At 34.4% G+C, this 13083-nt stretch overlaps 4 protein-coding genes across 6 annotated transcripts in view; 2 read left to right on the top strand and 2 right to left on the bottom strand.

The window, feature by feature from the left end:
- On the top strand, nt 336-1274 carry LOC105166226 (transcription factor MYB44-like). The gene has a single exon (XM_011085501.2). The coding sequence runs from the start codon at nt 441-443 to the stop codon at nt 1137-1139; it is 699 nt and encodes a 232-aa protein (XP_011083803.1). The 5' UTR covers nt 336-440; the 3' UTR covers nt 1140-1274.
- LOC105166225 lies at nt 5659-7062 on the bottom strand. The gene is made up of 2 exons (XM_011085499.2): nt 6837-7062; nt 5659-6106 (listed from the first exon to the last, which is right to left on the bottom strand). Exons 1-2 carry the CDS (start codon nt 7003-7005, stop codon nt 5847-5849), a joined length of 429 nt encoding a protein of 142 aa, XP_011083801.1. The 5' UTR covers nt 7006-7062; the 3' UTR covers nt 5659-5846.
- Nucleotides 9354-11833, top strand: LOC105166224. Of its 3 annotated transcripts, none has more exons than XM_020695478.1 (3): nt 9354-9918; nt 10026-10105; nt 11207-11341. In XM_020695478.1, the coding sequence occupies exons 1-2, from the start codon at nt 9481-9483 to the stop codon at nt 10101-10103; spliced, it is 516 nt and encodes a 171-aa protein (XP_020551137.1). In that variant the 5' UTR covers nt 9354-9480; the 3' UTR covers nt 10104-10105; nt 11207-11341. The 3 variants fall into 3 exon arrangements, 2 of the variants coding, with proteins under 2 accessions (XP_020551137.1, XP_011083800.1); XR_002287454.1 differs by lacking the exon at nt 10026-10105 and adding an exon at nt 11636-11833 and having other exon boundaries at nt 9367-9918; nt 11207-11536; XM_011085498.2 differs by lacking the exon at nt 10026-10105 and having other exon boundaries at nt 9367-9918; nt 11207-11735.
- Nucleotides 11919-13083, bottom strand: part of LOC105166223 (CST complex subunit CTC1) — a 7349-nt gene continuing 6184 nt past the window's right edge. The window contains exons 15-16 of the mRNA XM_011085497.2: nt 12578-12909; nt 11919-12346 (exon numbers count right to left, since the gene is read on the bottom strand). Coding sequence (XP_011083799.1) covers nt 12182-12346; nt 12578-12909 — 497 coding nt within the window. The 3' untranslated portion in view covers nt 11919-12181. The remainder of the gene's footprint in view (nt 12347-12577; nt 12910-13083) is intronic.

The following is a 13083-nucleotide window of genomic DNA, read 5'->3' as shown; positions in this document are numbered from 1 at the left end:
CTAGACAAAGGGCTGGTGTGCTCAGTCATTAATCTCGCATTCAATGAATGTCGTGGAGGTTAATGTGAGGGAAAATCGGTGTTTGGGGGATAATGTCCAAAAGCGTCAATTTACAAATAACGACGAAGGCAGAACCAGTTATGACAATATCTGCAGGGGAGGAACAGAATCCGATATTTGTATTGCAAATGGGCAATGGGTGCCCATCTGCTACACTCATTCTAGTTTAAAATCGCTATACCCCAAAATGCATGCACACCCGACCCCACCCCACCCCACCTCCACTGTATGCATAGATTACTCCTGTATCTATATATATATACTTGTTTGCCTCAGTCGAACTCATCCCACTTGCTCTGTACGCCCAAGAACTCTCTCTCTCTGCTTGCAACTTTCTCTCTCTAAGATTCTTGAGGGAGAGGATTTCTTTTGGAAAAATTATGGACATTTTTAATAGGTGTTCATCTGGGAGTTCTTCTTCCTCGGATACATCGTCGGAGTCGTCTTCGTTGTCGGGGAGCAAGAATGTGAACAAGTCGGAGAGGATAAAGGGTCCGTGGAGTGCGGAGGAGGATAAGATCCTGACCCGGTTAGTGGAGCGATACGGGGCCCGGAACTGGTCCTTGATAAGCAAATACATAAAGGGTCGGTCGGGGAAATCTTGCCGGTTGAGGTGGTGCAACCAGCTCAGCCCGAATGTGGAGCACCGCCCCTTCTCCGCGGCGGAGGACGAGACGATCTTGGCGGCGCATGAGAAGTACGGAAACCGGTGGGCCACCATTGCGCGGCTGCTGCCCGGCCGCACTGACAATGCCGTCAAGAACCACTGGAATTCCACTCTGAAGAGGAGGTATCAGCAGAAGCAGAGAATCGGAGAAGAACCCAAAGACATGGGAGGAGAGAACATGGCCTCCGGGTCTAGCGTGTCCCCGGCGAGTAGCAATAATTTCGACGATTATGATCCAATGACGACGTTGTCTCTGGCGCCGCCGGGGATGGGCGGTGCTGTGATACCGGAAAGGAGGACGGAGACGATGCCAGCGGGGTTCTGGGATGTGATGAGGAATGTGATAGCGAGGGAGGTGAGGGAGTACGTTACGACGTCGTTCCCGGAGGCTTCCTCGGGGTTTCGTTTATGATAAATCACAAATGTTGTTTGTTGCGTAGTAGTTAATTAATCCCTTAAACCGGTGATTAATTTGTTAAGCTTGATGTTAATATTAATAATTATTTTTAATCAGAAATTCAATCATTTCTCTCAATTAATAATCAGTTTATGATTATTTTTCATTTTAAAGAGGACCAAAATTAATTTTTAAAATTTCCCTCAAATTCGAACCCGCAACTTAGTTTTTGTAAAAATAATGGAATTTAATTTAATACCCGCACATATGATAAAATTAATAATTTAAGTACACAATTTGATTTGAAATTACTAATCATATTTAAATAATCGATATAATTGAAAAATGCAGTATTTGGGAAGAAAGAAAAAAGAAAAAGAAGTTGACTGTGAATAAATTTTGAATTATTTACGAAAAATACTAAAAACAGTTAGAAGCACCGTTTTCACATGAGAAAAAATAGAATCAAGAATTTATGAAAATGTCCCCCAAACTTTTAAATAATTAAAAATATCTGTGCGTATCTTAATTGAGTCATATTGATCCGTCCCGACCCAAATTGAATCTTGGGTATGTAAAAAATCATTATAATCATATAATTATCATTCAATTGATAAGTTGAGTCAATTCTTACACTTGACGAATGTTTATAAATACTATAAACTTTCCTACCCTTGGTACAACTAAGCACTCTTACAACCTTCTATGTTTTCTCCTCTTACATCAGAACAAATTGTTACCTCAAATGTTCTTACGACTTAGAGGGATCCGTAATCAGCCCACCTCAATTGTAAAAGACCACACAAGAAATGAAGATAACATTTTGATCACTACTAATTCTAATAATCACAATAACAAGGGAGCGTTTTCAAAAGCTTCTGCTTTTAGAGAAGTAACTTTTGTAGAAAAAGTTAAAAATTGTAGCAGAATTAAAAATGGGTAATGTTTGTAGAAAAAAGTGAAAAACAGATAAAAGCTGAATTCCATAGTATTTGAGAAAAATCACTTATAAAACAAACTTAATTGCTAAAAAGATATTATTAATGTGATCATATGACCACCTTCAGTTTAAACGTCCAAATATATGATTTTCAACTTAAGCATCAAAATATTTTTATTACACCTCTCACGTGTATTCTGATCTCAATTTATTCCTAGCAGCATTTTAAGTGCAACGACAACTCTTCAATCCTGACCAACATACACGTATCTAAACAATCATGAATATTCTAATATAATTTTCATAAATAATACACTATGATAATTTTTTTTTTCTCAAAAATTCAAGAAATGGGAATGTCAAAAGAAACAGATATTAAGTTTCAGAGTAAAGTTCATAATAAATTTTAATTTTATCTTTTTAAAGATGAATAAATTTGTAATAAGCCCATATATATATTAAATTCGGGCCTCACATATTTTGATGGATAGATTCAGAATACAATATAAAGCTCTTTTTTTTATTTATTTATTTTGAATTGATTAATTTAACTAAAGCATGTTCAAGTACCACTCATTGAGAGATTGGTCCGTGTCAAAACTCGTGGAAACAATAAACGCGAGCCCAGACAACCTAAGCCTTGCTCATGCCTACGAAAATGGGCATCTACACAGTCAAGAACACCACAACAAACATGCTCACGTACAACACATTCAAGTTCCCAAGTCCAAAGCTCTCTAACAGGATGAAACTGTACAACTGTGAAGGTCCTACGTCTTTCTTTATCAAACCCTCAAGATCTTGACACAATATATTAAGGTATGTTGCTCGTAATCCACATCCGAAAATCAATTTTCAGTCGTTTAATCGACATTAAGAGAAGAGAATCAGAGGACAATCACCACTTTCAAAAATTGTAACTTTTTTTATTTAAATTTATAATAAATTCATTTATCATATATTTCTAATTTTATAATTCTTTTACGAAAATTCAAAATTTATGTCAACAATTGTACTCTCGTCAAAATACTAAAATAGGCTAATATTACTTCATTGATCAGCTAAAACACTGAAAATAAACTTATAACCCGTTCTTGTTTTTTGGATAAATAATAAAATCAAACCAATCGAACTACCATTTTCAAGAAGCCTCAAATATATTAAAAAAAAATGCAAATAATTCCTCTGTGATATGTCGTATGTGCATAACACTTTTTATAAAAAAAAAAAAAGAAATAGCAAACAGACTTCGTATATTTTTTAAAATGAAATAATTTATCTTTTTAGACAGAAAGATAAATTCATCCATTAATAAAAAATAAAAAAATAAATTTTTATTTTATTACAAAAATATAATTTATTTATTTTCAATATCGCTAACGATAAATCACATTAAACCCAAATAACATAGTATAGAAACAATTCATCTCATTAATAAAACGTGCTGCTTATGTGGAATCATGTAGAACAAAACACAAAAGTGGAGACGCAGGTGTTATAAATGTAAGGCGGCAAAGGCAAAAGCGTGTGCAGAATTAAATCAACGTCGGGCGGGGTCGGGGTAAGGGTAGGGCAGCAGACATGTTCAGGCTGTCTTTTCAGGTAGGAAACACGTGTTCTTTGAAGGGAATGTTCCCCATCCTATATTATTTTCATGTGTCGGCAGATGGATCGCTGTAAGATTTAAGACAATCAACGTCCATGGAGCCAGTGCCTTGCCTTGTTCTCAACGTGCCTGCCTCCTACATGCAGATACTACTGCTACCCTCACTCTGTAATTTCGTAGTACCTGCCGAGGGCTATCCATTATGTCACCAATTTTTGTCCATTTTAATTATGATGTGTGTGTTTTTATTTGTGTTGGATTCTGTCAAGTATCGATATAATTGATATGTAATTAGAGTTTTTTTTTTTTGGCGGAAAAGTGCATGCGCATCTTCGTGGGGTTACCATGCCCATCGTTCATTTCTACTAGCAATTTTTTGTCTTTTAACATTTTATGATAGCATTTTGGTCTTATATTTTTTGATATTTGTAATTTTGTACTTTTTTTTTTTGCTAGAATTCACTATTCTTGCCGGTGGCGGTGAACTCCTGCGAAAAAAGAGTTGAAATTGTAAAAATTGAAAAGTTGTAGGATCATAATGCTACCCTGTAAAGTGAAAGGATGAAAACATCAAACGAGTTAAGTTTCGGGACTAATAATGCATTTTATCCTTCCCTGAAACTTGAATTTGTGACCTATCTTTCACAGGAATAAGGTGCCACAATTAAACCATTTGATCGTTCACATGTTGTTGACAATTATTGATTCCCCACTTCTTTTATAGTCCGAATATAGCCACATGAAATAATTTAGATATGTCCTGAAACATAAGACGACATATAAGTACTTGCTAGATTGTGTGATTTTACATTTGCGGTTCTCACTACTCTATTAAACTTCACACTGTTAAAAAATACATCAATATCTACGATAAAATTTGATAGTAAAACATATGTTTATTGATAAATATATATTATGGTGGATAATTCAATTTCAATCCATATCCACACATTCTGTAGCACTGTGTTTGTTTATTTGTATGGTACTATCACAGGATGTGTTGTGTTATTCGATATGATACATTAATAGTTATTCCACACATTATACTATACTTTTCCTCATATGATTGTTTCTAGATTTTATCATTTTATAATTTTTTATATGGGTTAATTTGACTTAATTTTTTTTTAAAATATAAAATTACACTCGTTTTTATTTTTTTTTTAAATTAAGCTTATATCCGCTCCAAAAATTCACTGTTTTCATCTGACACCCTTTCGTTAGGGTTTGGAAGGAAAATTCAGACGTTAATAAGAAAAAGACAAATATTTTTATTTTATCTCTGATTCAACTTTTGTCTGTAATTTTTATTATATTTATAAAGGGGTAAATGTCATATATATAAAGTTAAAAGGGTGTAATTGTCATAAAATACTTATAATGCCAAATTCTCCTGTTACAATACTTGTTCAAAATTATTATAACCCGTTCCAAAAAGACTAATATTTTTTTTTTAGTGTTTGTGAAATGTATGGATATGAAGACATTAGATTACACTTACATTTTATGATAAAAGGATGTTAAAATATTTTATTATATAATTAGATGTTTGCTTAGCATGAAATAAATTGGGAAAGATTTTGATTTTACTAAAATGCCACACAAAAAGAAAAAAAAAACAAAATCGCATGAACAAAGATAAGAAAGGGGTAGAGGGCGTTCTTGAAGTCAACATCTTTGTCAGATAGCCATTCATTATTGGCCAAGCCTTTATGATATTTTTCTCAATCGGGACAGGTTCGAGTTCAAATCTATCCATTGCCATTCCTAAATAATTTAGACAAAACTCGTCACAGATTATGGATAGAACTGACAACAATCATCCGATTATCCCAATTTCGAGCATTTAGTACTCCATCGCGGGCTCAGAATATTAAAAATAGATTCGAACAAAGATTAAATATTGGACGTGATATCCGACCAAAGTAAATAAGCCCTTAAAGTGCATCCGTCTCCAAAATGACTCCTCATTTAAGACAAAGTGCTGCAACATCGGTCAATTAAAAAGATCTATACCATTTATTTTGCAAATAGTACTAATACATCATGTCTCTTGATTTGTATTATTTAGGACAGAAAAAGATCATCAAAGTTTCAATATAGCAGCAGCAACAATAGATCATTGCTCAAACATTTATTCAGTATGTCTTAGTTTTCATCTACTGTTTCTGTGAACTTAATTGAACCAACGAGGCAGAGGAACAGCAAAGAACTTCATCAGCCCCTCTTTGCAGTCACTGCCGTCGCCCTCTCCACTGGCCAAGTACTGAGGCCTCCACTGATTTAGCACGTAAGAGAAGGCGTTCCCGTCCGCCTCGTTCAGGTTCGATAACAGCCTCGCGTTGCTGAAATCGCATGTCGCGTAGCTGTAGAGATTCGGCAGCAGATACACACTGTGCGGCCGGCTCTCCTTGCTCGGAGGACCATACTTGAACACTGCAATATTTGATCACAATGCCGACCGGTTTATTATTTATATAGGCCGAAATTACTTTTCTAGTTTAGGATAAAGGGTTTAACACTTTTAATCTTTTGATTTATCAAATTTTTAAAATGGTCCCACAATTAGAAAAACTCGATACATTTAATCTTCGTGTTCAAGTTTTTATCCAAAAATAGATGGTAAAGATACGTACTATTGCATATCCATCAGTTTTTGTGAGCAGCCAAGCTAACGAATATGCACATTGCACTTGTCCTTACGGGTTTACTTTTTTACAAAAACATGAATGTAGGACTAAATGTATTGAGTTTTTTAAATTTTGGGATAATTCTAAAAATTACAAGTAGAGAACTAAAAGTATTAGAATTCTCTATCCAACGCGACTAAAGTACAAGTTATGTGGCTGTTATTTTTTATAATGAAGAAAAATGGCCACATAACTTGTACTTGATTTTTCCTTCAATTTCCTAATAGAAATTAGTACGACTGAATGTGAGAATTTTTTAATGTTATGAGATTATTCTCAATAATCACATAAATAATGGAACTAAAAATATACACGACCTAAATTATGGGATAAAAAATACAAATTTCCCGGATAATGATAATATTGAAGTGATTATGGCTATATTGAACTAATGAACTCTGGTAGCAATCATATTTATGCGACATACTCATAATCTAACAACCTTAAATATGAATTAATAAAATCATGGTGGTTACCTAGAGTGTCGTTAATGTAGAAGGGACCATGTTTGAGAGCCCAATCGGTGTAGTTGTAGCCGTACCGCCACCCCTCCGACCCACCAACGACCACCGTTTCAGCTAGGCCAGCCGCCACCACGGTGGCTATTACAAGGAGGAAAATTGCACTAAAATAATTGAAACCCATATTTTTCTTGGAACAAATCAAATTATTTGCAAAGGAAAATGATGTAGTGATGAAAATTAATGTAATATTCTCAGAATTATATAGACATTGATTTTCTGGAAATTTTGAATCAGTCTTGATCAAAAAATCATATGGAAGTCAAAATTGTGTAACTTAATTTAGTCATGCTTTGGTCTTCCACTATGGTTTTCTTGCAGGTTTTGTCAATGCCGTTGGAGGATTTAAGGTTCCCACTATCTCGTAGTGGATGTAAATATTTTCTATATATACAATTTTATTTTTAAAATTATAATTATTTTTTGTGCCACGTTGTCCATATATGTATAATAAATAATTTTTTATATTTTTAAAATATATTATAAATAAAAATAAAATATATAAACTAACCCATATTTCAAAAAAGAACACCAACTTAAGGTATTTTAACACAACAAAGAAATTCATGTAGTGATGTTAAAATGACGTAGAGTCACTTCTGTAATAATAATAATTACAATTAATTTTAAAAATTATCTAATTAAGAGTTTAATAATCTTATTTAAAAACTGGTGCAGTGGTGTCACTAACCGTCGATTATGGGCGTAGAGGATCTTTCTTTTTTAATATCAGTATAAATAAATTTAGTTATATTTTTTTTGTTTGAAAAAAAATATGTGGGAGTCACTCATTTGTGCTATACTAATATGTTATATAAAAGTATGACAAGAGATCCACGTCGATTATATTAGTGGAGAAGGAGAGGGGCAAATATGTAAAATTGGATCTTGACGAAGAAAATTTTCAGAGAAACTTGTTGGAGGACGAAGAAATATTATGATATAAGCATAATAATTACATGGGTTGAAGTCAGTTAAGGCAGCTGAAAATGGGTTGATGAGATAGTTTTGTACATGTCAAATATTTCCACCGACTAATTCTAAAGTTATTGGTTCGGACCGTACCAATGTGTGGAATATTAATTTATTTTAATAATAGGTGTTGTTCTATTTTAATAGTAGATATAGTTATTTAATATTGATGATTAATATGTGATTGATATAATTGTGGATTGTTGTTAGATATAGATTTTTTATATTGATAATTACCATCGATTTATTATAAAAAATAATTATTCATCGCTTTCACTTCAAGAAATAAAAATATGATTTAATGATAATTTTATATTATTATATGTATTTAGTGATAAGAATTTGTAACTATAATGAGTTTGATAATTTTAGTAGTGATAATTATTTTTTAAAAATTATCAGCGTTCATTAGTAATAATTAGTAACGAAAAATAATTAATGACATATGCACGTGTAATCATGACCTATTGATAATTAATATACTATGAAGGACACATAGCAAATCACAAGCAAGTCCAAAAAGCTTTTGACACGGTGAAGCTTTGCAACCGCGAGGTTCTATGTTTTCTTTGGCATTAAATTTTCAAAGCCTTAATATTGTATAGGATAAATTAAATTTTGTCATTCGAACTATATCTATTTTTATATTTCAATTATATGAAATTTGCATTTTGCTATATATAAGGGGTTTTTATAGATTTTTCTAGCAGAAAAACATCATATATTGTGCATATGTAAAAAAATATCATATCACATAATCCTTAAATATCACACTTGTACTGCATGTGATGTTTTTTGACAAAAAAAGTTGGTGAAAAAATAGTTATAAATAGCAAAGTGCAAACTTTCATAAAGTTGAAATGGTAAATTGACACACAAAAAAAAGTTACCAAAGTATAAAGACGATTATAGTTTGGACGACAATATGTAATTAACCCTATAAATATTTTAAGGCGGCCTGTAGTTTACTCTAGAAGTTTGGAGGAGCTTATGCATCCACATCCAAGAACAAGCTCGTAATTCTCTTTTATAGACTCAAAATATGTGTGAACAATAACGTTAGATTAAACTTACTACAAAAGATTGTAGGTGGGAGTCTTGCTATTATGTAGCTAAGATTTCTTGAGACCATATATATACTTAGAATAGAAAAAAAAGCAAGCAACTCCCTTTTAATATTATAAATGATCAAGTTACCCCCTTATAAAAAAATTGACAATTTATCTCTCTGAGTTTTTTAAAATAAAGAGGATAATTTGCTGCTCTGTGTTTCTTAAAATAAAATAATTTACCTCCCTAAATAGGGGAAGTAAATTGCTTTTTTTTTAATAAATTATTTTTTTTTTTATAAAGGAATAACTTATGCAATATCACATAAGAGTAAATTACATTAAATGGATTTAGAATATGAAAAATTGCTCCATAGGGTATGTTCATGAATTGGGTTAAATGCAATTTAACCTTTATCAAAAATTAAATTGTTTACCCTCCATTTCTCCCTAGTATATTCTTCTGAAATACGATGATGCCCCCAAAACTTAGTTCAAATTAAACAATCACCCCACTTCTCCCCAGGCCGAAAGAAATCCTCTACTCTACGATTCCAGAACCCAAAAGAAGAAGGAAGATGAATTCAGCCCCAAAACATCCTCTTTTCTGCTTAAAATGGCCATGGGATCATCATCAAAATCAAAACGATACCCATAATCTCAAGAATAGTCCCTGTACACTGGATACTCCTTGGCTCTTCAAGCCATTCAAGAATCTTGGCGCTGTAGCCTTCAATTTCATCAATTCTGCAGTGACAACGAAGTCCCACAACAGCCCTTTTCAATTTAACCAGAAGAGAAAGATTTTGAGCCCTGAAGAGCAAGGAGAGGCAGAGCAGAGGGCATTTGCTGCTGCTTTAGCGAGTGGGAAAGAGGCTACGGTTCTTGAGTTTTACTCACCAAAGTGTAGACTTTGCAATTCTTTGCTTAGTTTTGTGATGGAGGTTGAGAATAGGAACTCTGATTGGCTTAACATTGTTATGGCTGATGCTGAGAATGATAAGTGGTTGCCTGAGGTAACTTTTCAAGAATCTTGATTTTTGCTAAAAGAAAAATACAGTGTTTTTGTTCTCCTATAGTGTTTTGATTTGAGACTCTTGGCTATTTTCACATTTGCTATTAGGTGAATCATGCTATGACCATTTTATCAGGGCTGTTGTTTTATCACTTTCATGTGGAAATTATTTTGGTTAAATGTTAAAGGTTAGTATCCTGCCGAGTGGCATTCAAGTTGTATGTCTAATTCGTATTCATATGCTTAGGATAACTATTGAGATTGTGCATTTTGGTACGCTTATTTGCCGTTGATCGAGCAGCAACTATCTAAAGTTTGAAAGGAAATTTGTGCCTTTTGGTATGCTTATTTGCCTTTGATTGTGCAGCAACTATCTAAAGTTCGAAAGGATGTCAACGTTTTGCTAGACCTGGTCAGACCTGCTTGAACTGTTCATAGCGGCATCTTGTGTGTAATCCTAATGGCTGTTGATCATCGATTTCGTGATCAGCCATGATTTTTACTTTTATTCAGTGTTAGTGGTTTGCAACCTATGACTGTCATTTGATATCCATTCTGACCATTAAAAATAGTTGATCTCCATTCTAAATCTGAGGGAGCAATGTGCTGTCAGATGATAATAATCAAACTCTGCAACTGAGATGCCTTCGGAAGAAAAGTTTTGGTGATTCATGTTCCTGATGATCCACAACATCCCCCCGAGGAATGAAAATGGTTTCACCGAGATTATCTAAAGATCCACTGTTAATGCTGAACAGGAAAACTAGTCTTAATTGCTACTAGTAAAAGCCAAAGTCTCATTCGTCAAAAAGGAAATTAAGGCTCTATAGGAACATCATTGTACTTGAGCTCTAAATTTTCAAATAGGATTTCAGCTATTCTAAGCCTGATGGTTGGCCTCTCGGGAAGAAAATGCCATCGCATGAGGGACCATCGCACTTCAGTTCCCAGCGGCTGGGCTGAATCATAGATGCAAAAAAATTCGTCTAGGACAGTAATTGATAATTGTTCCGCGATGCTTTGTCTTACCTGAGTTCTTTAGTCTTTGCAGATATGTGATCTTGTCTTCTAGCAAAGGTTCATGGAAATTATAGTAAAGCTTGATGCCGTTTTTCGTTGTTGAATTAGCAGAAAATAAATTTTGGGTGCTAATCTATTTTGCATCATATAATCACTTCATTTTTATCTCCTAATCATCCTCCTGTTCCAGGACATAAACCTACCCTCCTTTTCCGATTTCCATGTTTGTGTACGTTATGATGGTGCTATTCTTAATTTTGTTCGTGCAGCTCCTCCACTACGACATTAAGTATGTCCCATGCTTTGTCCTAATGGATAAATATGGGAGGGCACTTGCAAAAACCGGCGTCCCAAACAGTAGACTCCATGTAATAGCAGGCATTTCCCATCTTCTCAAAATGAAACGCCCTCAGAGTGATTAGAAAATACTCCACTTTGTAGCGGATGAACGTGGAACATAGCAACAATTTCAATGGGTATAAGATCATGCTTTGGACAGCAGCAGACCATTTATGATCGACTGGCTATGAAGTTACATCTAGAGCTCACTGTTAACAACTCCAAGCTGCTATTCTGCAGTTGTTTGATTCCTGAAATTGGTATTCTGCTACATTGTTTATACTTTCACCTTTGTTTGGTTAGACTATGATATGTTAGAATGTCGAATAGATATTCGTTATCTTCTTGGGATCTTGCAGGGAATATAAGCTGTTGACACTCTTTGTTTTCGGTGTACAGAAATCAGAGCTCTGCTGTAAGAATTGCAAGTTAATGATATGACCTCAACAGTGATCTGAATTATGTGCCTTTGTTTTTACATGTATTAACATGCCAAATATTCATAATGAGCTGTATCAGATTATCAAAATTCTAATGCATACCTAGTTTTGCTAAAACACGCATAATTAGTACTAGTGTAATTGTACACATTTTGTGATTACCATGTCGTAGATTTATAATACAAATCAGGAACCTTCATAACTGACAGCTTTATTTAGAACAAACTCTCGGACATTTCTCAAGGGCTCAGACAGTTGAAAGGCAGAACAGCTTCCAACCGATGAGTCTTGGTGCCCAGAAGTCTATGAATATACAAGGCTTGTATAAAGTGCCTCTTTAACAGGCATTAACGACATAAATCTGTATTTCCAGTGTATCCAATGTATATTAAAGATATACACACAACAACACATCATTGGACCTTGTCAATCATAAATTTACACGAACTTAGATATTAGCTGCAATTACATGAGCCACTGAATAGTGTTCCTAGCTTCAGCAAGCACATCTGTACGATTAACACTTGCAGCCCATACATTCGGCAATGATGGGACTGCCATATCCAGCTCAGTCAATTGCTGTTCCAACCACCTACTGGCTTCTGGATGCATGAGGCTACCAACAATAGTCTGAAAAAGAGTAACAGAATTTGTCCGTCACTGCTTGAAGAGGAGAAGAAAGAAAGGCCAACTGGTTATTTAAAGTGACAGTTATGCCAGGTACATGTTTGAAAATGGGAACATTGCCACGAATGCCAGCATACAAAAATATGCCTCAATGGTAATTAGATTGACCTTGTATCACAAGATAACCTTTCTATGCCAGGAGAGGAAGGGTATCAAGTTGATATCTTAGCTTACCCAAGATGCGCTGAGAAAAGCTTTGGTAGTCAAGCTTCTAAGCAAATCTTGTTCCGAACTGCTAATTGATCTTCCCGAGCCAACCGAGAGTGCAAGATCTTGGAATGAAGAATCAAACATGGATCCATAATTTTTTGCCACAACTCTGCCGTGCTGCTCTAAGATTTTGTCTAGGTGGCTAACAGTGGAGTTGTATTGCTGCCCTTTACCAGCCTTAGATCTCCCAGAAGTTTCTGCAGATTCTTCTAGTAAAATTTCTTCAGATTCTAACCCCAACAAGGCTGCAGCTCTCTCAGAGTCGGCCCAACAACAGCAGGAGGACGATCCATCATCTAGAGCACATTGAAACAGAGAAAGAAGCATTGAGCAAGAAAAATGGACAGTAGACATCTTGGTGTGCGGCAGTGAAATAATACACAAATTCATAAAAATTCAAAGGAAAATGGAGAAACATCATAATTTATGATGAAAATGATGTATTGAAAAGGTTTTACACAAAACTTTAT

The sequence above is a fragment of the Sesamum indicum genome, linkage group LG7 (assembly GCF_000512975.1).
Source record: "Sesamum indicum cultivar Zhongzhi No. 13 linkage group LG7, S_indicum_v1.0, whole genome shotgun sequence".
NCBI lineage: Eukaryota > Viridiplantae > Streptophyta > Magnoliopsida > Lamiales > Pedaliaceae > Sesamum > Sesamum indicum.
This window is presented reverse-complemented; position numbering and strand designations above follow the sequence as displayed.